Source organism: Urocampus carinirostris, chromosome 8 (assembly GCF_059441175.1).
Source record: "Urocampus carinirostris isolate Australia breed hairy pipefish chromosome 8, RoL_Ucar_1.0, whole genome shotgun sequence".
NCBI classification, from domain to species: Eukaryota; Metazoa; Chordata; class Actinopteri; order Syngnathiformes; family Syngnathidae; genus Urocampus; species Urocampus carinirostris.
Genome location: NC_142356.1, coordinates 2155381 through 2174829, shown reverse-complemented (window position 1 = coordinate 2174829; position 19449 = coordinate 2155381). Strand labels below are relative to the sequence as shown.

Sequence of the window (19449 nt, the reverse complement as noted above, 5' to 3'; positions counted from 1 at the left end):
GTTGATTCCATTAACCTTTAGGGCGGATTTGCTTTTTGTAAATGAAGAAATGTAATAATAAAATTATTTGATGAGCTTTTAAGTCCCATTAAATCAAGTCCCGTTTCCTTGTCTTGCCTTTCATACCGTAACCCTAGCTATAGACACATTTTGGAACCCCAATATAGCCTTCAAACTCTAGTTCCTAACCCTAGCCCTGACCCCATTTCAAACCGTATCCCTGGATCTAAATCCATTTTGGAATCTTACAGTTTGCAACCTTAATATGGAGCTCAAACTCTGTGTCCCAAACCTACACCTAACTCTAGCCCAGGGGTGTCACACTCATTTTAACTCTGGGGCCACACGATAGAACAAACATTCTTTCAGGGGCCGGACTAGTAGATGAAAGAGAAAGAAAAAGAGATAAAGAAATAAGAGAAAGAGGGAGGGAAAAGGAGAGAGGGCGGGACAAAGAAAGAAAAAGAGAGGGAGCGAGCGTGAGAAACGAAGATAAAAAGTCGTGAGAGAGGGGGAAAAGAAAGGGAGAGGAAGAAACAAATCCAAAGAGTAATAGAAAGACAGAAGGAGAGAAATGAGAAAAGAAAGCGCAAAGGGTATGAAGAGAGAAAGAGAAAAGAGAGAAAAGGAAAAAAGGAAGTTAGAGCAAAAGAGGTTAAAAGACACAGAGAGAGAAAGAGACAAAGAGCAACAAAGGAAGAGAAAAAGAGACACAGAGAGTGAAAGAGACAGAGAGGGAGAAAAGGGGTGGAAAAGAAAGAGAGAGATAAATACAAGTCCAGTGTCTTTGTGAGAGGCACCTGGCTTTGGCATCATCAAGTTGACATATTTTGACCTGCAGCTCGTTTTACTCTTGCGCTTCTCTGAGAGTTGTCTCGCGGGCCGGATTCAATCCCCTAGCGGGCCTGATCTGGCCTGCGGGCCGCCTGTTTGACACCTGTGCTCTAGCCAATACTTTAGCCCTCGCCCTGTTTCAAACTGTAACCCTAGCTCTAAACAAATTTTAGAACCGTACCTTCAGTTTAGAATCCTAGTATGGAGCTCAAACTCTAGTTCCTAACCCAGGTTTAAATCATAACCTAGCCCCAAACCCTTTTTCAGATCCCTAAAATCAGTTAAGAATTCTTATATGGATCTCTAACTAGTTCCTAACCCTAACCTTGAATTTTCTAGGATTTCAAGCACCTGTAGGAATTTTCTCAAGGCAATGCGGTGGTCCCCCGAGTCCTAAAATTTGCCCACCCCTGCTCCGATGCTTCATAAAAACAACGATGGCAGCGCAAATGTGAAAATGTAAACCTGTATGAGATGGTAGACCATGAAGGTGGCGATGCCGGCCCGTCGCCACTCGGGATGGACCAGCAGGAAGGAGACGTAAGCCTCGTTGTACTTGACGTCGGGTACCATGAAGGCGAAGCCCACCACCACTTTCTTGTACAGCGCCACCACGCTGAAGTCGGGGTACTGCAGGCACTCCGACAGGTCCACGCCTAAAAGGGGGGAACGGCCACAATTAGGAAACGCGGCGCCTTGTACACGTAGGCCGGGAAATATTTGGACATGGCTTTTCACGACTCGGGCTACGTTCAAGTGCCGACTCTTAGGTTTCGTTCGAGTGGTGGAACTTCTGACTGAAAACCAAGGAATTCGATCGTTTCCAAACACACTTCCTTTTAGGGGCTCAAAGTCGATTGGACAAGTACCGCATTTTCCCAACTATAAGTCGCAGTCTTTTAACAGTATGGCCGACGGATACTCCGGATGAGACTTATATGTGCAATTTTTAACAAATTGATATCTGATACACAATGTTCCCTCTAAGCTGCGTGTGTGCGCGCAATTTCGCGCTACCCAGGGCTTTTCCGCGCACAAGAAAATCTATCCAGCACACAAAAATGAGGGCTCGAAATTGCTAATTAAAAAGCGAATTAAGTCAAAGTTACAGTGCGTGAAGGTCAAAATACACGGTTTCCCCTGCCGCTGTGTTCTAAATGCGGTATTTGGAAGTCAATGTCGAAGTAGAACGAAGTTGAGTAAAGTCAGTAGAGTTTTTCGAGAACCGGCTTCTTCGGCTCGGCTCACTAAAAGGAACCGGCTCTTTAGGTTGTTTTTGCTTCATTAATCCCTACCAAATATTATGTAAAATTGTGCACAAAAATGCCTTAAAAGAAGGGGGGAAAACAGAACAAAAAAGAAAATACCAAAATGAAAAAGTAGTGAAAAGCTGAGAAAAAAACTAAACAAAAGGTGAGAAAAAGAGAAAAAAAGAGCAGGAAAATTTCAGAAAAGAAGCAAATAAAGGGAAAAAAGGTAATAGAGAACAAAAAAGCAAGAAATAAGTAAGAGCTAGGAAAAAGTAAACACAATGAGATTTTTTCAAAAAGGAATTTTAAAAAAGGAGAAAAAAACAGGGAAAAAGAGGAAAAAGTTTGTGTTGCATTTAAATAATTTCCAATTAAACCAAGTCAATCTTGTTGCCAACATTATACTTCCACAAAAAAATGAAATTAAATACAGTTCTGTATCATGCAACCGACTCAATAAGACCCCCAAAATGTTAGTATTATGCAACAAAAGATACCAGGAATAAAAGAAATGGAAATCTTGTGAAAGAATTGTAAAAAAAAAATGACGTTTGGAGGCAATGGTACATGAGTCAATTCATTCAAAAGTGAAAAATAATTTTGCATTGCCGAAAACTCGGCAAAATGTAACGTGATGTCAAGTTTTGGACATGTTTGATAATGATTTAGTTGCCACACTTGGGGTTGCTGTTGCTCGCTGTTGTTTCAAGCGTTGCTCACCGACTTTTTGCGAACGCTCAGACCCGTAAGGAAAATCACAGGGAACATTGCTGATACAGCATCATTTCACACTAAACCATAAGAAGGTGTATATTTTTAAAAATATCCTTGAACTGAAAAAAAAATCTAAGGTTTCACGTTTTAGGAAATACCGTAAATTGGAGTCTAACAATGTGATGCACCTTTTTTCCCTACTTAACACAAAGGATAATCAAGATGCCAGATTAGGATTACAAAAAAATGCACAAAATTTGCACCGTCACACTGTCAGGTTTCTTTTTTGTTTGTTTGTTTAGTATGTATTCTCAAAAATTGTGTTCTATTTGACCCCAACTCATCATGAAATAAAGCCTAATGTGGGATAAAAATGCAAAAAGGGGGTATAGATCATGTGAATTCTTATTCTCGGCCCAAATTTAAAACACAAAAAGTTACTGAGTTCTGTGTTACTAACACGTGTGTCATATGCTAACCTTTATGATAAATTTAAGGACCTGTAGGGGTTCCTTTGTTGTCCTGGCTTAAGATTCTAACCTCAGGTATGTCACGCAAGCAGAAGTCAACAGGAGACTCAGACTTATGATCTAGTCAATGAAGGGTTTGGTGTCAGAAGAGACAGATTTAAAAAAATATATATCTACACTATGGTACAAAGCATTGCTGAGATTGTGTTGTTGCGACTAATAAAAGGGTGCTCCAGGTGCTGTGTTGATCATTTCAACCAGGTGGGGGATATTTTTCCTAGCAGAAAAAGGAAGCGGATTATCGTCCCGAAATGGATGAGTTGTATAGTGGTACGAGTGACACAGAGGATGAGGATCGGACTCGGAGAGAAGACTCGCTAACGTTAGCATCAAGAATAACTCATAGTATGTTCGGCGGTAACTGACAAGCGTGTCCAAGATATAATAGATAGATACTTTCTTTATTCATCCCCACAGGGAAATTCACACTTCCAGCAGTATCCTTTTGTTGTTTATTAACAGATAAACAGGATGGCCTCGGGGTGCTGAGTTGTAGTTTAGCAACAGCGGAGTGGATGACGTCACACGCTAGGCCAAAAGTTTGCCGTCCCTGCAGCAGATGGAAATCTTTGTGGCCAGGGTTACACCACCCTGTGTTCACGTATATAGCGAGTCCACCTCCTCTCTGCTTCCCGCAGGCTTTTGAGTCTCTGTCTGTCCTAAAAGCGCTGAAGCCTGGTAGCTCCACATTAGCGTCCGGGATGCTAGACGGGAGCCACGTTTCTGTAAATCAAGGCAAACTGCACTCCCTGTACGCTTTGATGTTTTTCACCAGCACAGCCAGTTCGTCGGTCTTATTTGGTAGAGTTCACATTTACCATGATTACGGATGGTACTGAAGGCTTATAACGCCGCTAGCCGCTTAGCCTTCACCTTAGCTCCGGCTCTGCAAAATGAAATGAAATGATCTGCATTTTATATAGCGCTTTTCAAGTCAATGACTTCCCAAAGCGCTTTACAATGTGCTCCACATTTCCCAATAGCGGCCTTGCAGCCATGTACGGCGCTAACCTGCTTATTGGGGGTTTTAGGGGTTCAGTGTCTTACCCAAGGACACTTCGACATGTAACACGGACGAGCCGGGATTCGAACTGGGATCCCTTGATCCCAAGACGAGCGCTGCCGCCCCTGCATTCACGATAGGGCCCCCTCATCCCGCCGGCACGAGAATTCATCAGGGCAAGGAGTTGATATGCATATATGATACGTTGGTATGCACATATGTGTGACGTTGGTATACATCCATCCATCCATCATCTGCACCGCTTATCCTCAGTAGGGTTGCGGGGGGTGCTGGAGCCCATCCCAGCTATCTTCGGGCAGTGGGCAGGGGACACCCTCAACTGGATACCAGCCAGTCGCAGGGCACAGCACACAGAGACAGATAACTCATACGCTCATTAGATAGATAGATAGATAGATAGATAGATACTTTATTCATCCCCGAAGGGAAATTCACTTTTCCAGCAGCATCCCTAAGCTGAGAACAATCGAAAATAACTGAGAACAATCGAAAATAACACGGGAGCTGCTGGAGTGGCTGCCATTAACACCTAGGGACAATTTGGACCGGCCAATTAACTTAACATGCATGTTTTTGGAATGTGGGAGGAAAGCGGAGTGCCCGGAGGAAACCCACGCAAGCACGGGGAGAACATGCAAACTCCACACAGGAGGTTCAATCTCATGACCTCAGAACTGTGCCGCACACGCGCTAACCACTGCGCCACTATGCTGCCCACGTTAGTATACAGTGTTCACAATTTTATTTTGACTCTAAATGGCCTTTCAAGATGACATGTATGTTTTTGGGGTTGGATTTTATCAAATACTTTTTCCCCAAAATGCATCTTATACTCCGGGTAGGACTGGTATATGATTTTCCCTTCTTGATGCATTATTTGGCTAAAGTGACTTATACCGACTTTGCTTCAAAGCATTCTTCTTCCCGTCATTCTGGTACACGATTATATTTTCCAGAGGTGCTTTCTCTCGATTGACTTTCGTTTATTCTTCTCTTTATTTTAGACTTGGAGACAAGATACACCCGCTTCCTTTAGTTGATGTTGTTGATGGATTTTTCTTCACCAGAATTGGGCGATTATCAATCCGGGCCTTTTCGAATTGCCAGCCTCCCCAGGGCATTCCTTTTTTCTTAGAATGTACCTAAGTGTCCATAATTGTTTGTTTGTTTGTACATGATTCAAATTGAATCTTTTCTTCCGGCGCCGTCACGAATGGCAGCCACTCCAGCAGCTCCTGTGTTATTTTCGATTGTTCTCGATTGTTCTCAGCTCAGGGATGCTGCTGGAAATGTGAATTTCCCTTCGGGGATGAACAAAGTATCTATCTATCTATCTATCTATCTATCTATCTATTTGCCTTCTCCGATTATTTTGGGTCTCTCTCTCTTTTTAGTCTCCGGATCGTCATTTCTTATCTGAGATATTAACAGGTAAGTAAAATAAGCTAAGCTCCAAAGGTTAACGTTACAATGACTAGAGCCCTTTGGACAACAGCTATGAATCAGGTACGGTTACCAACGCCTCTCAACTCCCAGTAAACAAAGAGACGTGATGCATAATGCAGCCAACAGCCTATATTAACGTTATAAATAAGTTGATATTTATCTCTGGCTAAGTGACAATATGTTGCCTCGAATACCATGTGGACTTGCCTTGGAACAGATGCAGATATCCTTGTTAACTTTATCCGCGTTGAGTTGGTGCTGAGGACGGCCACAGCTTATCCAAAGTAGATGTTTTCTGGATTTAAACGTGGCTTTGGACAGGGATAAAATACACCCAGTCTCCCAGAAAAAAGAACGAACAAAATTTGACCAACTGCTATGCAATAGGATGGACACCCCAGCGGAGTTTGTACAAGTGTTTGGCGTCTGCTATGCGCACTGCGATTGGCTTATCACGTTTGAGGGCGGGGCTTCGCCAAAGCTTAATTGTCCAACTACTTGTGGTCCCTTGAAAAACAGGCTCATTCCTTCACCCTTATTCCGATTGAGATGTGGAAAGTCTCAAAGGACTATTGTCCACTTTAAGCCCATGTTGAGGTTATTATTGTATTTGGGAATGTCTTTTTGTGTGTCCAAATATTTCCGAGCATAATCATATAAGGAAATGTGGGCGGGGCCTCACCCGGCCAGAAGCCGTGACGGCACATGGCGTTGACGGAAGGGATGTGATTGGGCCTCACGTAGCAGTAGTCCAAGGGGGCGTCGGCCTCGGGGCTCCAACCCGGATCCCGGCGGTGGGGTCGCGCCCGGATCTCCGCCAGAAGACGCATCTTCAGGGGACGGCTTTCGTAGTCGCGCCTGCCGGACAGCACACACATTACAAACCTCGCGTTACAGAAACGCAGCGTGGTACGCCAATTTCGTTTGTCGTGATGCAATGATTCATAATAAGAGTTTGTCTGTTCCCACGGGAACCACCAAAAAGACTACCGTAAATTCCGGACTATAGAGCGCACCTGATTATGAGCTGCACCCACCACATTTTAAGAGGAATACCGATTTTGTACACACACAAGCCGCACCTGTATTTAAGCCGCATGCGCCCACATTTAAAAATGTAACACAAACACAAAATTAACCCAAACCCGACTTCAAGTCCCGCGATTGAAACTAATTGTCCTTCATTAAAGTCCACAGTCCAAAAATCACAGCCGGCAAAATGAACGGAAAATGATACCGGTAATTAAGGTTTGATGCAGACCTGCAGAGTCCTGGTCCCATTGAAAGTAATCCAAAGAAAAAAGTGTATATTACCAAAGGGTGGGAAAAATCTATCAGATGAACACATTTACTCACGCAACTCCTTTTTCTTTAACAAACTTTTTACCCCCTCTTCTTTCCTTGTCTGTCCCTCACCTTTAGCGGTCCCCACTTAAACTCGGCACCCCGCGTTTGTTCCGCCCCTCCTTTTTAATTCACCTGTGCAAAACATATCAGAATAAGTGTCTAAAGTAAATACAAAAAAAAACATTACAAAAATATACAGTTGCAAATGCATATTATACATGGGTTACACATATTTACAAAGAAAGACGGTACACCGAGAGAGTTTTCAAAGCTTTAATAATAATAATAGAACTTTCATCCCAAACGATGCCTGTGACAGGGCAGTTCATGGTAGCAACACTCGAGCGCCGCTGGCGGCCGTTAGAAAAATGACATAAATTGGCCACATCACTGAATAAGCCGCAGGGTTGAAAGTTAGGGAAAAAAGTAGCGGCTTATAGTCCGGAATTTGCGGTACTTCTTACGTGTTGAACTCTATTCTCATCCAGCAAAGGACCAATAAAAATGACGAAGACTCGACACAAATAAAACAAATACCAACAAAACAGACCCAAGAATGAAAACGAACAACAAAAAGAAAAAAAATGACCAAAGACGGCCCAAACATTTGACAAAGAGCTATAAAAAAAAAAAAAAAAGAAACACCCACAAATTCAAAAGCCTGAAAATTACCACGTCTAATCCCATAACAAATGTTGTAATCTGTCATGAAAAAAAAAATCCATCAATTTATGACATATTCATTATATTTCAATGTTTTCACCTACAAATAAGGGCCTTTATTACTCCAGGCATTAAATATGACACACTGTGCCTTTTCTAGTACAAGTAGTACAAGCAGACTAAAACAAATGGGAATATTCCTCACCGAATATCAATTTTCTTGTTTAAGATCCCGAAAAGTTTCCAGTGGGAAGAGTTCATTTAGAGGAGAAGAGAAAATAGCTCTCTTATGAAAATGAACATTGGATGTCTTTTTGCCTTTTATTCGAATCAATGTTCTTTTTTTAACTGAATGAAAGTTTTTGTACCATGAGGAGGCACTCAAAATGACACACTGTCCCTTTGAGTCCTATTTCTTTGTCTAGCTCTTGAGTCAAATCCCATTACCGTATTTTCCGCACTATAAGGCGCACCTAAAAGCCTTTATTTTTTTTCAAAAGCTGACCATGCGCCTTTTAATACAGTGCGCCTTATTTATGGATCAATTTTAAAGTTGCAAAGTTTCCCAACTAACTTGCAGCCGCCGACTAGATTTCCCCCCGAACGCCATGTAGTACGCGGTGTATGCTGGGATTTATTTACCGGCGTTTCATTGGCTAACCAATGTGTCAATCATCATTTGAATCGATCACTATTGGCTAAAGTTGTTCGGAGGTCAAGGGGCGGATCCTTTTTATCATTTACAGGCTGCCATTGGCTTAAACGGCAAACAAAGCCTGCAATTGGCCGAAAAAGATGTGTCAATCATCAGTTGAATCGATCACTATTGGCTAAAGTTATTCGGAGGTCAAGGGGCGGATCCTTTTTATCATTTACAGGCTGCCATTGACTTAAACGGCGAAACAAAGCCTGCAATTGGCCGAAAAAGATGAATGCGTATAGCATGTGGCTGACGGCATAGAGAAAGCATTTTTTTCTATTCTGTATTTGTAAATATTGTATTCTCCTGAATTTACTACCCTCACGGATATAAGAGGACATTGCCTGCACATTATTATGAACACAACGACTTCGGTGAGCTATTCCGGGTTTTATATTGTCCCTGTATCTTGTTTCAGACTGAACTCGATGTTTCTGTGATAAGCGGTGCAGATAATGGATAGAGTGTCTATTTTTAAATTCAACTCAATTCCAAGTGTTTATTGTCATATGCACGGTAAAGTTGCGAGCGGAAAAGAAAATAGATACTAAGGAATGGTTATCATTTCTTGAATCCCAAGACTTTAACCTTCCGAATGATGGAACGATGCATTTGAGTGACATCTTACGGACACCGCATCCGCACGTGATCTCGACACGTATTTGCGTCTTTGCAAGCTTTCGGAATGTTAAGGGGGTAAGAAGTTGGACTGAACTATCTGACTGTTATGTCCACGTTCCCATTGTAGCGCCTTATAATCCGGTGCGTTTTATGTATGTCAAAAATAGGACCAAAAACTATTTTTTCGGGGTGCGCCCTATAACCCGCTGCGCCTTATAGTGCGGAAAATACGGTACTTTGTCTAGCTCTTAAGTCAGGTCCTGTTTAGTTTTTATGTTAAATCCCTTTAGCTTTTAAGTCAAGTTACCACCACTAAAGTGTCGCTTTAGGTCCCATTCCTTTATCTAGCTTTGACGTCAAGTCCACACTGTCCCTTTAACAGTTTCAAGGCAGATACAAATCTGCGGAACAGGGACGGGCAGACGGCCCGCAAATTGGCAGCTGGATGCGCCGCCATGACAAATAAGGTCCTCTATTAGTCCAGATTGAACAGCATGGAGTTCTATATAATATATATTCTATAATTTCCTTGTATTGTCATTCTGTGTAACAATGTACACAGAACGAAATGTCGATTGCACCTGACCCGTTGTAGCGAGCCGATGCAGCCGCAGCCAACAGAGGGCGCCGCCGACCACTTTTTAAGTCTTAGGAACGACTCGGCCGGGGCGCGAACCACCGACCTCCCAGTCTCAAAGCGGGCGCCTTACCATCTAGGCTATCAAACACTCTTTAGTTCCCTTTCGGTATCATTATCTAGATAGAGATAGATAGATACTTTATCCATCCCCGCAGGGAAATTCACATTTCCAGCAGCATCCCTTCGCTGAGAACAATCCAATAATAAAGCAAAAGGAATACAATATACAAATACCCAATGTGACGTGCTAATACCCACTATTCCCTTAATCCCGGAGGAACGATGGCAAGCCAATTCATTTGGGTCCGTTACTGCGGCAACCAGCAAAGATACCAGAAAAAGACCATTTTCAGGTCCCTGTCGCAATCCGGCACGATTGACCGAATAGCGATGTAAACGACACGCGTGCTGGGAACGGCGCCGACCGTGTTCTGCAGCCAAAAACGGCAAATTTCTCAGGTGGTCGGCGTTGCGTGTGGGCAGCCACCTTACCTGATGTAAGGTTTGAGGAGGCGCGCAGTGTAGGGGCTCCTGATGCTCTGTTCCGAAGCGCTGTCGCTACCCGTCAGACGGCAGCAGAAAGACGGCGCCGGAAAAAACGAGCTGCCGCGAACGCCGCTTCGCACCTGCCGCGAAGAGGAGGCCGTACATAAGAGAGTGCATACACTGGAGGTCAAAATTACAAACATTTGAAAAATTCTAAAAAAAAAATACCATCTTGACTGCTCTACAGTTAAAGGAGATTATTTTGTGTCAATACCATGCTCAGTGTTCATTTGACCTGTGAAAAGTGATGGGTCCTGGGGACTCGCATGCTCAAAAATCTATGGGTCATTTAGTGCATCATTTTACATAATATTTGGTCATATAGGGATGAAAGAAGCAAAAACAACCCGAAGAGCCGTTTAGGACCCGAAAGAGCCGGTTCTTTTTAGTGAGCCGAGCCGAAGAAGCCGGTTCTCGAAAAACTCTACTGACTTTACTCAACTTCGTTCTACTTCGACCTTGACTTCAAAATACCGCATTTAGAACACAGCGTCAGGGGAACCCGTGTATTTTGACCTTCAGGCACTGTAACTTTGACTTAATTCGCTTCCTAATTAGCAATTTCGAGTCCTGATTTTTGTGAGCTGGCTAGATTTTCTTGTGCGCGGAAAGGCTTTGGGCAGTGCGCAATTGCGCACACACGCAGCTTAGAGGGAACATTGAATAGGAGCGTTTTCATTTCAATGGTCTCTGAGTGAAAATACAAAAAAAAAAGCCTTAAGCCCCGCTCACATCACGCTGTGGATGCCGCCAGAAGGTACTCACCTGAAAGCGGTCCAAAACCCGCAGTTCCGGGCCAACGGGGCGACAACGATTGGCGTCCACCTCCCGGGTGGCGGCCTGCGCGCCGTAGACTCCGCCTACCAGGCTGAGGGCGCGGTCGATGTCCAGCAGAGGGAGCCCTTGTCTGCGCTTCACCTGCCGCACTAAAAGTTTGCGTCGCAGGCGGCGAGCTTGCGGCGTGACGGCTAGCGCTAGCGGGCAGGCGTCCAGGCGCCGCCGCAGGGCCCGCTCCTCGTACGGACCGATCGGGGCCTGGCGAGGCGGCGGGGGGACGTGGCCTCTGCCGCAGCGCTTGCGCTCCTCCGTCCGTCGGACGGGACGGCCGTCCTCGTCCTCGCTGGCCGCCTCCCGCGTGATGTAGGGCGGGGCCAGCCGCGTGTTAGGGTGGGCGGAGCTAGCCGAGGGCGGGGCCTCCTCCATCCCGGGGTCGATCATGGCGTCCGCCTCCAGCTCCTCGTCGTCTGGTACAACACAGACAGACTTTGTTGGTCTTTGTCTTTGCCAATCGCCAGGATTGGGAATTTCTTCAGACCGTTGTCACTAAAATAAATCCCTTTTGACCGATATACAGTGGAACTCTCAGTTCGAACAAATCGGAGTTCGAACGCCGGTAATGCTTGAGTGCGTACGCTAGGGTGCCATGCTGAGCGGCGTACGGGTGTTTTAGCCCCTTATTATGCCTCCGAAGAAAGTCAGTGCAGCAGCAAAGTTGCTACAAGTGAAAAAAGAAAAGTAGTGCGTACAACTATTGCATTTAAGAAAGAAATAATAGCAAAATATCAAGGAGGTGTGCGAGTGTCTGATCTTGCCTGCGCCTTCTGCTGACCACCACAAAGGTAAGAAATCCTATTCATAATTCTTTTATCCTTTTTTTTTTTTTACACGTTCGTGTTAGCGTAATCTTTCTTACGGAAGATTACGATGACGCAAACATACGATTAGCCTGGGTTAGCTTTATTGTTTACGTTAACCATTCAAGGTAAACATTCAGGGTGTTGGAACGGAGCCCAACATTCAGGGTGTTGGAACGGAGCCCCCTTTCCAATGAAACGCTCACCTCTTGTTGTGGAGACCCGGGTGCTAAATGACTTGCAAACGACCTGATTTTTTTATTTTTACACGTTCATGTTAGCGTAATCTTTCGTACGGATAATGGAACGTTTTAAAAGGATTGACATTATTTTTAATGGGAAAAATGATTTCGGTGATCGAACAAATCGGTTTTCGAACAGGGTTCTGGAACGGATTATGGTCGCGAACCGAGGTTCCACTGTCTTGTCAATTTACTCCCCTCTGCATTATATTTTACTACGGTAACACCAGCTTAAGTCGGTGCCATCGACGTATTTACACGCCGTGAGGTTTTATCCGCGTTGCAAACCCTATAAAGGATGTCATTTTTTAATCTATGTTAACAACCAACAATTTTAACTTCCCAGACTTTCCCGAAAATGTCGCTTATCTTAGTTATTTTCTGATCGTATGACATTTTTAATTACATTTCAGAACAAAATCACACTCGCATTGCAAAAAAATAAATATTCTTTCCTGAATAATATTATCCTACTTATTATTTTTCAAATCTAATTTTAGGATCTATTTTAATGACATTTATATTCCAATTATACTTAGAGATTTATTTTCGTGTCTAGCAGATTTAGTATGTTTTTTTCCTTATCTTGGTGTCAAATATTTCTTAAAGGGACAGCGTGTTTTATTTGACCACTAGATGTTGTTGTATTTAAAAAAAAGGTACATTTGGATCTTTTGCTAATTGAACGTTTGAAATTATTATTTTGATAGAATTTTTTTTTACCAAAATGAGTAAAATGTCATATAGCTGAATTGAAGTATGATTTTTCAATATAAAAAAAATACTTTAATTTATAACTCATTTGTTTTGTTTTTAACTAGGCAAATTTGTCTAATCTAGCCTTTCATACCATTTTGGCGGGAAAACACAAGAGACGTAAAAATCCATCTTAGGCACTGAATGAGTTGATATTACAGTGTTAATTTTACCTCTGAAAAGTGATTGGTCCCGGGGACTCGCATGTTCAAAAATCTAGGGGTCCCAACAGTGATCTATGGGTCCCCAAAATTTAGTGTTATATCGAAATTGTAAATCGGTGCCAAATATATAATATAAATCTATATATTCATTCAGTTTTAATCATCACCGTTTATTGATAATGCAAATCAGTTATCACTTCACAAAAATATTGTACATGATACAAAATAATACTGCTGAAATATCAGTCTATATATTCATGCAGCTTTGCTAGGAGTATTCTTTTATTTTCTTTCGTCGAATCGTTCGTATCTGCTCGGACACTCCAGCAGTTGACACGACCATTTATGGTCTGCCGATATGTTGGCATTTGCACCACTATGATATTGATTTTTGTAACGGGGAGATGGAATAGGAGCTTGCTCCGTCCACTCCACGCATCGGCCCGGTATTGCAGTACCTCCGGGAACGGTGCATTCGCACTGATCGCTCCTTGGCCTTTTAGCTAGGATCTTGGCTTAGCCTCTTGGCTAGAATCAAATGTCTCGGGCTGTTGGCTGTGAGGGGTATCATGATTTGACTGATAATGGATAATGGACAATGACGCAATCTCGAAGCAACGCAATCTCGTTTGCCGAGATCGGCGTGCGGACAAAATCCTGAACAGCGAGACCAAAACAACAATGGCAGATCTGTTTGACGAAAAGTTTGGAGTGCGATAAATCTTTGTTTAAAAAAAAAGTAATCAGGTAATAATGTCAATTTTGTGTCAAAAAAAGTTGCGTCCCAGGGACGCACGTTGATTCGACACTATGCGTCCCCAGCAAAAATGATGCGTCTAGGACGCAGGAACGCGGGCAAACGAGAACACTGATTACATATACTGGACATCTTAACGTTCCTGTCAAATGTGCCTCAAATCCCAATCCAAGACGTCCCCAAAGTCCATTGAAAGCCCTTCTTCGAAAATCTGGACGCATTTGCTCTCTGATGAAAGGAATTACTCTCAATGGTTTTGTCCTCTCTGGAAGTGCTACTAACATTGAGTAAGATAAGTTGGAAACACAGAAATAGAAGGGTTTTATTTGTCTCAGCAATCACATGGGCATCTTAGCTAGACAGCTTGAAACCTTACCAGGTCCAAAGTCAAAATTGATCACCATCTGAAAAACTAAACAGTGTATTTAACACATATTTCTAAAGGTGTCTCAAGGCCTTTCCAAAAGTGGTTGTTGGAAGACAACCAGTTTACAGCTCTAAAAAACGATTTTACTCTCTCCCTGTCTTTATTTCTCTGTCTTTCTACTTTTACTTCTTTCTTTATCCACGCCCTCTTTTTCTGTCCTCTTATTTTTTCTCTCTTTATCTCCGTCTCCTTTTTTCCTTCTCTCTCTCCATGTTTTTCTTTCTTTTTCATCCCCACTCTCTTTCTGTATCTCTCTATTTCTCCCTTTCTCCCTCCCCATCTCTCAATCTCTCTCATTAGGTCTCTCGCTCCTTCTCTTCCCTCTGTCTTCCTCCCTTTGTTTCTTTTCCCTCTCTCACTTTTCTTTTTTCTCTTCCTCTTTCATCGTTTAGTACGGCCCCCGTAAGTCTTATTTTTCTAACATGTGTCCCCAGAGCTCGATTGAGTTTGACGCGCCTGCGATAGGGAAAGGAAAGTAGTGCAAAGACACCAGCAGCCACAGAAATTCCCAAACAAGCGCAAAGGCCGATAGGACGGCAGCCACGTTCCACTCACCGTGAAAGAGCGCCTGCGGGGGCATGGCGTCCGGGATGAGGTCGGCCTCGGAGAGCAGACTGGGCGTGGCCGAGTGGGACGCGGGCGTGGCCGGCGTGCCGGGCGCCGACAAATCGGGCGAGGGAGAAGGGCTGCTCAGCGGCGTCCTGTCCGAAGAACTCAGGGAAGAGAACTCCAGCACCTCGCCTTTTTCCAGGAGCGAATCTGGGGGGCGTCGCCCGCCGCGCCCCCTGGTGGCGGCTTCCCTCTGCGCCCGCCGGATGTCTTTGGCTTCCTGAGTTCGACAACGTTTCTCCTTCAGCTGCATGGCCGTCTCTACCGGGTTCCTGCCGCAGACGCCCCGTTTGCGGAGGCCTTCTGGCGCCGTGGCTGGCTCCGCCGCCGATTTCACGGACACGCCTACCGCAAGTTTTCAGATAAGTCGGACTTCACACAAAGATTGAACAAAGAAACGGCCAAAAGACCCTTACCAAAATATGACAGAACAATGAACAAAAATGTACCCAAAAAAATTCATTGATCCAAAAAAGTAAATATCACCAATAAATGACCACAAATTGACCAAAAAGATACATAAAAAAAAAAAAACAACTATGACGAAAAATAGAAAAAAAAATGACAAGAATTGACCATAAAAGGAACAAAATGACAAAAAATGACCTGATATCAAAATATTCATGAGAAAACGACAAAAATGCCCAAAATATGACCAAGAAAAACAACAAAAATTGACGGGAAAAAAATGCCCAAAAAAACCCCGACCAAAATATATTCAAACCTTATTTTTTTTTACCAGAAACAAAGAAATTAACTGCCCAAAACATAAAATACTACCAAATAATGAACAAAAATGGACGCAAAAATACTACAAAAATTGACCACATTATATAAAACCAAAAAGGCGAACTAATTGTGACAAAAAAGTGATAAAAATGTTACGAGAAAACAAAAATATGACAAAGGAAATGGGCAGAAAAAAAAACAAAATTGACCACAAAGTTTGATAAAAAACCCTGACCAGAATATGACAAAAAAAAATTGCCACAAAGAAATTGATTATCAATAAGCACTAAATACTACCAAATAATGTCCAAAATTTACCAAAAAAAGACTACAAAATGCCCTAAAACACAGACCCAAATATGAACCAAAAAGAAACAATTGACCCAAAAATTGACGCAACAATCCGACAAAAATCAACCACATTATACAAACTCGACCAAAAAAGCTAATTATGAAAAAAAAATTACCAGAAATTTGAGATAACAAAAATGCCAAAAATATGAAAAAAATGGGTAGAAGAACAAAAAACTGCCAAAAATCCCCGATCAATATATGACTACAAAATCTACTAGAATTGACCAGAAATAAAAAAATGACCCCAAATACATAATACAGGCAAATAACGACCAAAAACTGCTCAAAAAAACGACCAAACATAGACCAAAAAACAAACACAATTATAAAAAAACAACAACAATAAATGACTCTCATTTTTCAAATATTTTTTCTTTCTCTTTTTCTCTTTCTTGCTTTCTCTTTTTTCACTTTCCTTCTCACACTCTCTCTTTCCCTCGTTATCTTCTTTCTCTCTTTCATTTTTTTCTCTATTGTTTTCTTTCTCCGTCTTGCTCTCTTTTTCTCTTTTTTCTCTTTCTCTCTAACTTTCTCTTTCCTTCTCACCCTCTTTTTCTCATTTTTTATCTATTTCTCTCTTTTGCTCTTTCCTTTTTTCTCACTTTGTCTCACTCTTCCTCACTCTCTTTCTAATGCTCACTCTTCTTCTTAATCTATCTGTCAGGTTTTTAATGTAAATCTCTTGATTTTATGTCTCAAGGTAATCAACTTGTTTTTATATTACTAATTATAAAAACAATGTTTCTCATACAAACACACATAAAGTAACGTCTTAACAATGAGTGTAATATCTTTTGTACTTTTATCAAGCTTGTATTTTATTTTGAAGTCGTTCTGGCTCTGTACTGGTTCCTCTGACGTCACGAATAAACTTCCTGGCTCTCTCTCTCTTTCCGGAAACTCAACAAGAGGTCGCGTGAGTTTTTTGCCCCCACCATAATGTCGAATTAAACCATATACATGTATTTTATCTGTGCAAATATGGCCACGAAATAGTCATAATAATGATTGACTTTGACAAATGGTGCCGTGACCCGGATGTTCCGCGTTTTTTATTCGATTCGGATGGATTGGGGATGTAACAACACAAAGGACCAGACGGTTAGCATACCGAGGTTAGCATCCAAAGTCCTTTGGAATCGAGTAGGAACGGGCTTCAACGAACCGGAGTGGTGTACTTGCAGGGGTAAAATGCGTGTATTTAAATACAAATTTGGAATAATTTTAAGAAAAGCCATAAAATGAAAGAAGAAGTTGATAATTGGGGATTCATTAGCGAATTATTAAATTGGTTCGAGGGTTGTGCCTCACCGAGTCAAATATGATTGTGTATGTCCATATATATATATGATACATATATTTATATGTGTGTATGTGTGATTCATAAATTGACGAGCCGATTACTGGATTCGAGGATTCGCCTCATCGCTAACAGTGTCGGTAGCCCTGAAACTAGAGGAATGGCCTCGTTTCAGTTGCTGTTAACGGAAAGTTAGACGGCAGTCTTATGATATTGGAATTTGCCACGTATATCATAGAGAGGAAGAGGGCTTAAAGTGGTTCGCTATTGTGAATATATTAAATCTCTACAGTTGGTAGAGTCCCCGATTTGAAATCGTTTTAAAATGAAAAGATAACAAAATACCCTAAGTAGACTACATGGCTTCACGGTGCACCGTCTAAAACTATCTAAACAAAGCCAATTTTGGTGGGCCTTTGTCTTGTCAAATGTTTTATGTTTGTTCAATGTTTTAAATGTTTGTATACTTTCCTGTATTCTTATTTTTCTTGTCTTATGTTTGTCTTGCGCTGGCTTTAATCGGCCCACGTAACTGAAAAGAAAAAAATAGAAAAATACGAGGGAAAATTGCCGCAAACGAGAGAGCGCGTGCATTTTTTTTTAAAAAAAAAAAAGAGGAAAAAAAGGAAGCGAATTTAAGTGCACATTGCAACGACAGAAACGTTTTGTTTTTAACAGTAAGACCGTTTGAAAATGTTGTTTTTGGGTGGAACCGAGAGCACATCGCGTTAGGAATCGAAAACGTTCGTTTTTTGGGAAATCGGCGTTTGACGCTAAGGGTGTACAACATAACGCCTGCGGGCCTAAGGGGTTCCAATAAATATTTTTTTCGGTCCAAATTTTTTTTAGTTTTTTTCAATTGGAAAACGATAAATTTAGGAGTGGTAAGTTCAGAAAACTTATGTTTGAGTTATTTTAGATGCGTTAAATGAAGTTAATGCCAGAATAACACTTACTAAAGATACAATAATAAAAATAATGATAGAATATTCCGGTTTTCAGTTCAAAATTAGAAAATTAAGGACTGTAAAGACAGGGGAAGTATCAAATTGAGCAAATTGGAATGGATTTTGAGGTAAAAGGATTTTTATACAAAATTACCAAAAAAGAGTGAATGAATACTTTATTTTCAATGAATATGGACAGAAAATTCATTGAGTGGAATAAAAATGTTAAAATGACTCGTAGATCAATACACGTCATTTTTACATTTAAACTGGTAAGCTAAAAAAGAGTGTTAAAAGGGAAAAGATACTTAAATAAAACAATTTGCTGGAATTTGGGTATGGAAAACTTGCGAAGAAAAGTGAAAAACAACACATTATGTGAGGTTTTTGGAGTTACTCATGGTTTTGAAAAACACTATATAAATGCAAACCATTTATGATAGAATAGAATATACATTTACTGACATAGTTACAAAATGGGTTACAGAAATATTGTTAGGGAACTACCGTGAAAACACTACAAAGGAACTGAAGTAAAGTTTGATTTTACAGCAAAAGTGTTGCACTAACGATGTTTTGAGTTCTAGAATTTTGGTTCTTGTGTCATTTGGACTCAACAACCCGATGAGGAGAAAATAGGATCAGCGAAAGGTAGCACTAATAACATGATGAAGATATTATATGTGCTGAACAATGGTAAGTGAAAACCCAATTTTTATGATATTAAAGGAATATATCAACAATAAGGGCGTTACAGGTGAGATGCAGAAAAGTTTTGAGTTCATATTCGGCCGGTATGAACCATAACTATGATAAGTAATAATAATAATAATAATAATTTCCTTGTATTGTCATTCTGTGTAACAATGTACACAGAACGAAATGTCGATTGCACCTGACCCGTTGTAGCGAGCCGATGCAGCCGCAGCCAACAGAGGGCGCCGCCGACCACTTTTTAAGTCTTAGGAATGACTCGGCCGGGGCGCGAACCACCGACCTCCCAGTCTCAAAGCGGGCGCCTTACCATCTAGGCTACTGAGCTGGTATAGATCTCATCTTATCAGCTATACTGCTTGTCTTCAATGGGGTGCATGAATGCTGGAGTCCATCACAGCGATCATCGAGCAGCGATTGGAGGACACCCTGAACTGGTTGCAAGCCAATTGCAGGGCACACAAAGATAGACAATTCACTAGCTCATTCACACGTAGGGAC

The 19449-nt window shown here is 41.8% G+C and overlaps 1 protein-coding gene and 1 pseudogene across 1 annotated transcript in view; one reads left to right on the top strand and one right to left on the bottom strand.

Annotated features, from left to right (window-relative positions):
• The window catches only part of kat14 (lysine acetyltransferase 14), a 28521-nt gene that overhangs the window by 804 nt on the left and 8268 nt on the right, over positions 1–19449 (bottom strand). Inside the window, exons 5-9 of the mRNA XM_088341298.1 lie at positions 14851–15249; positions 11081–11559; positions 10262–10395; positions 6481–6656; positions 1300–1490 (exon numbers count right to left, since the gene is read on the bottom strand). Of these exons, the coding sequence (XP_088197424.1) occupies positions 1300–1490; positions 6481–6656; positions 10262–10395; positions 11081–11559; positions 14851–15249 (1379 nt within the window). The remainder of the gene's footprint in view (positions 1–1299; positions 1491–6480; positions 6657–10261; positions 10396–11080; positions 11560–14850; positions 15250–19449) is intronic.
• LOC148360461 (U2 spliceosomal RNA) lies at positions 13361–13591 on the top strand (annotated as a pseudogene).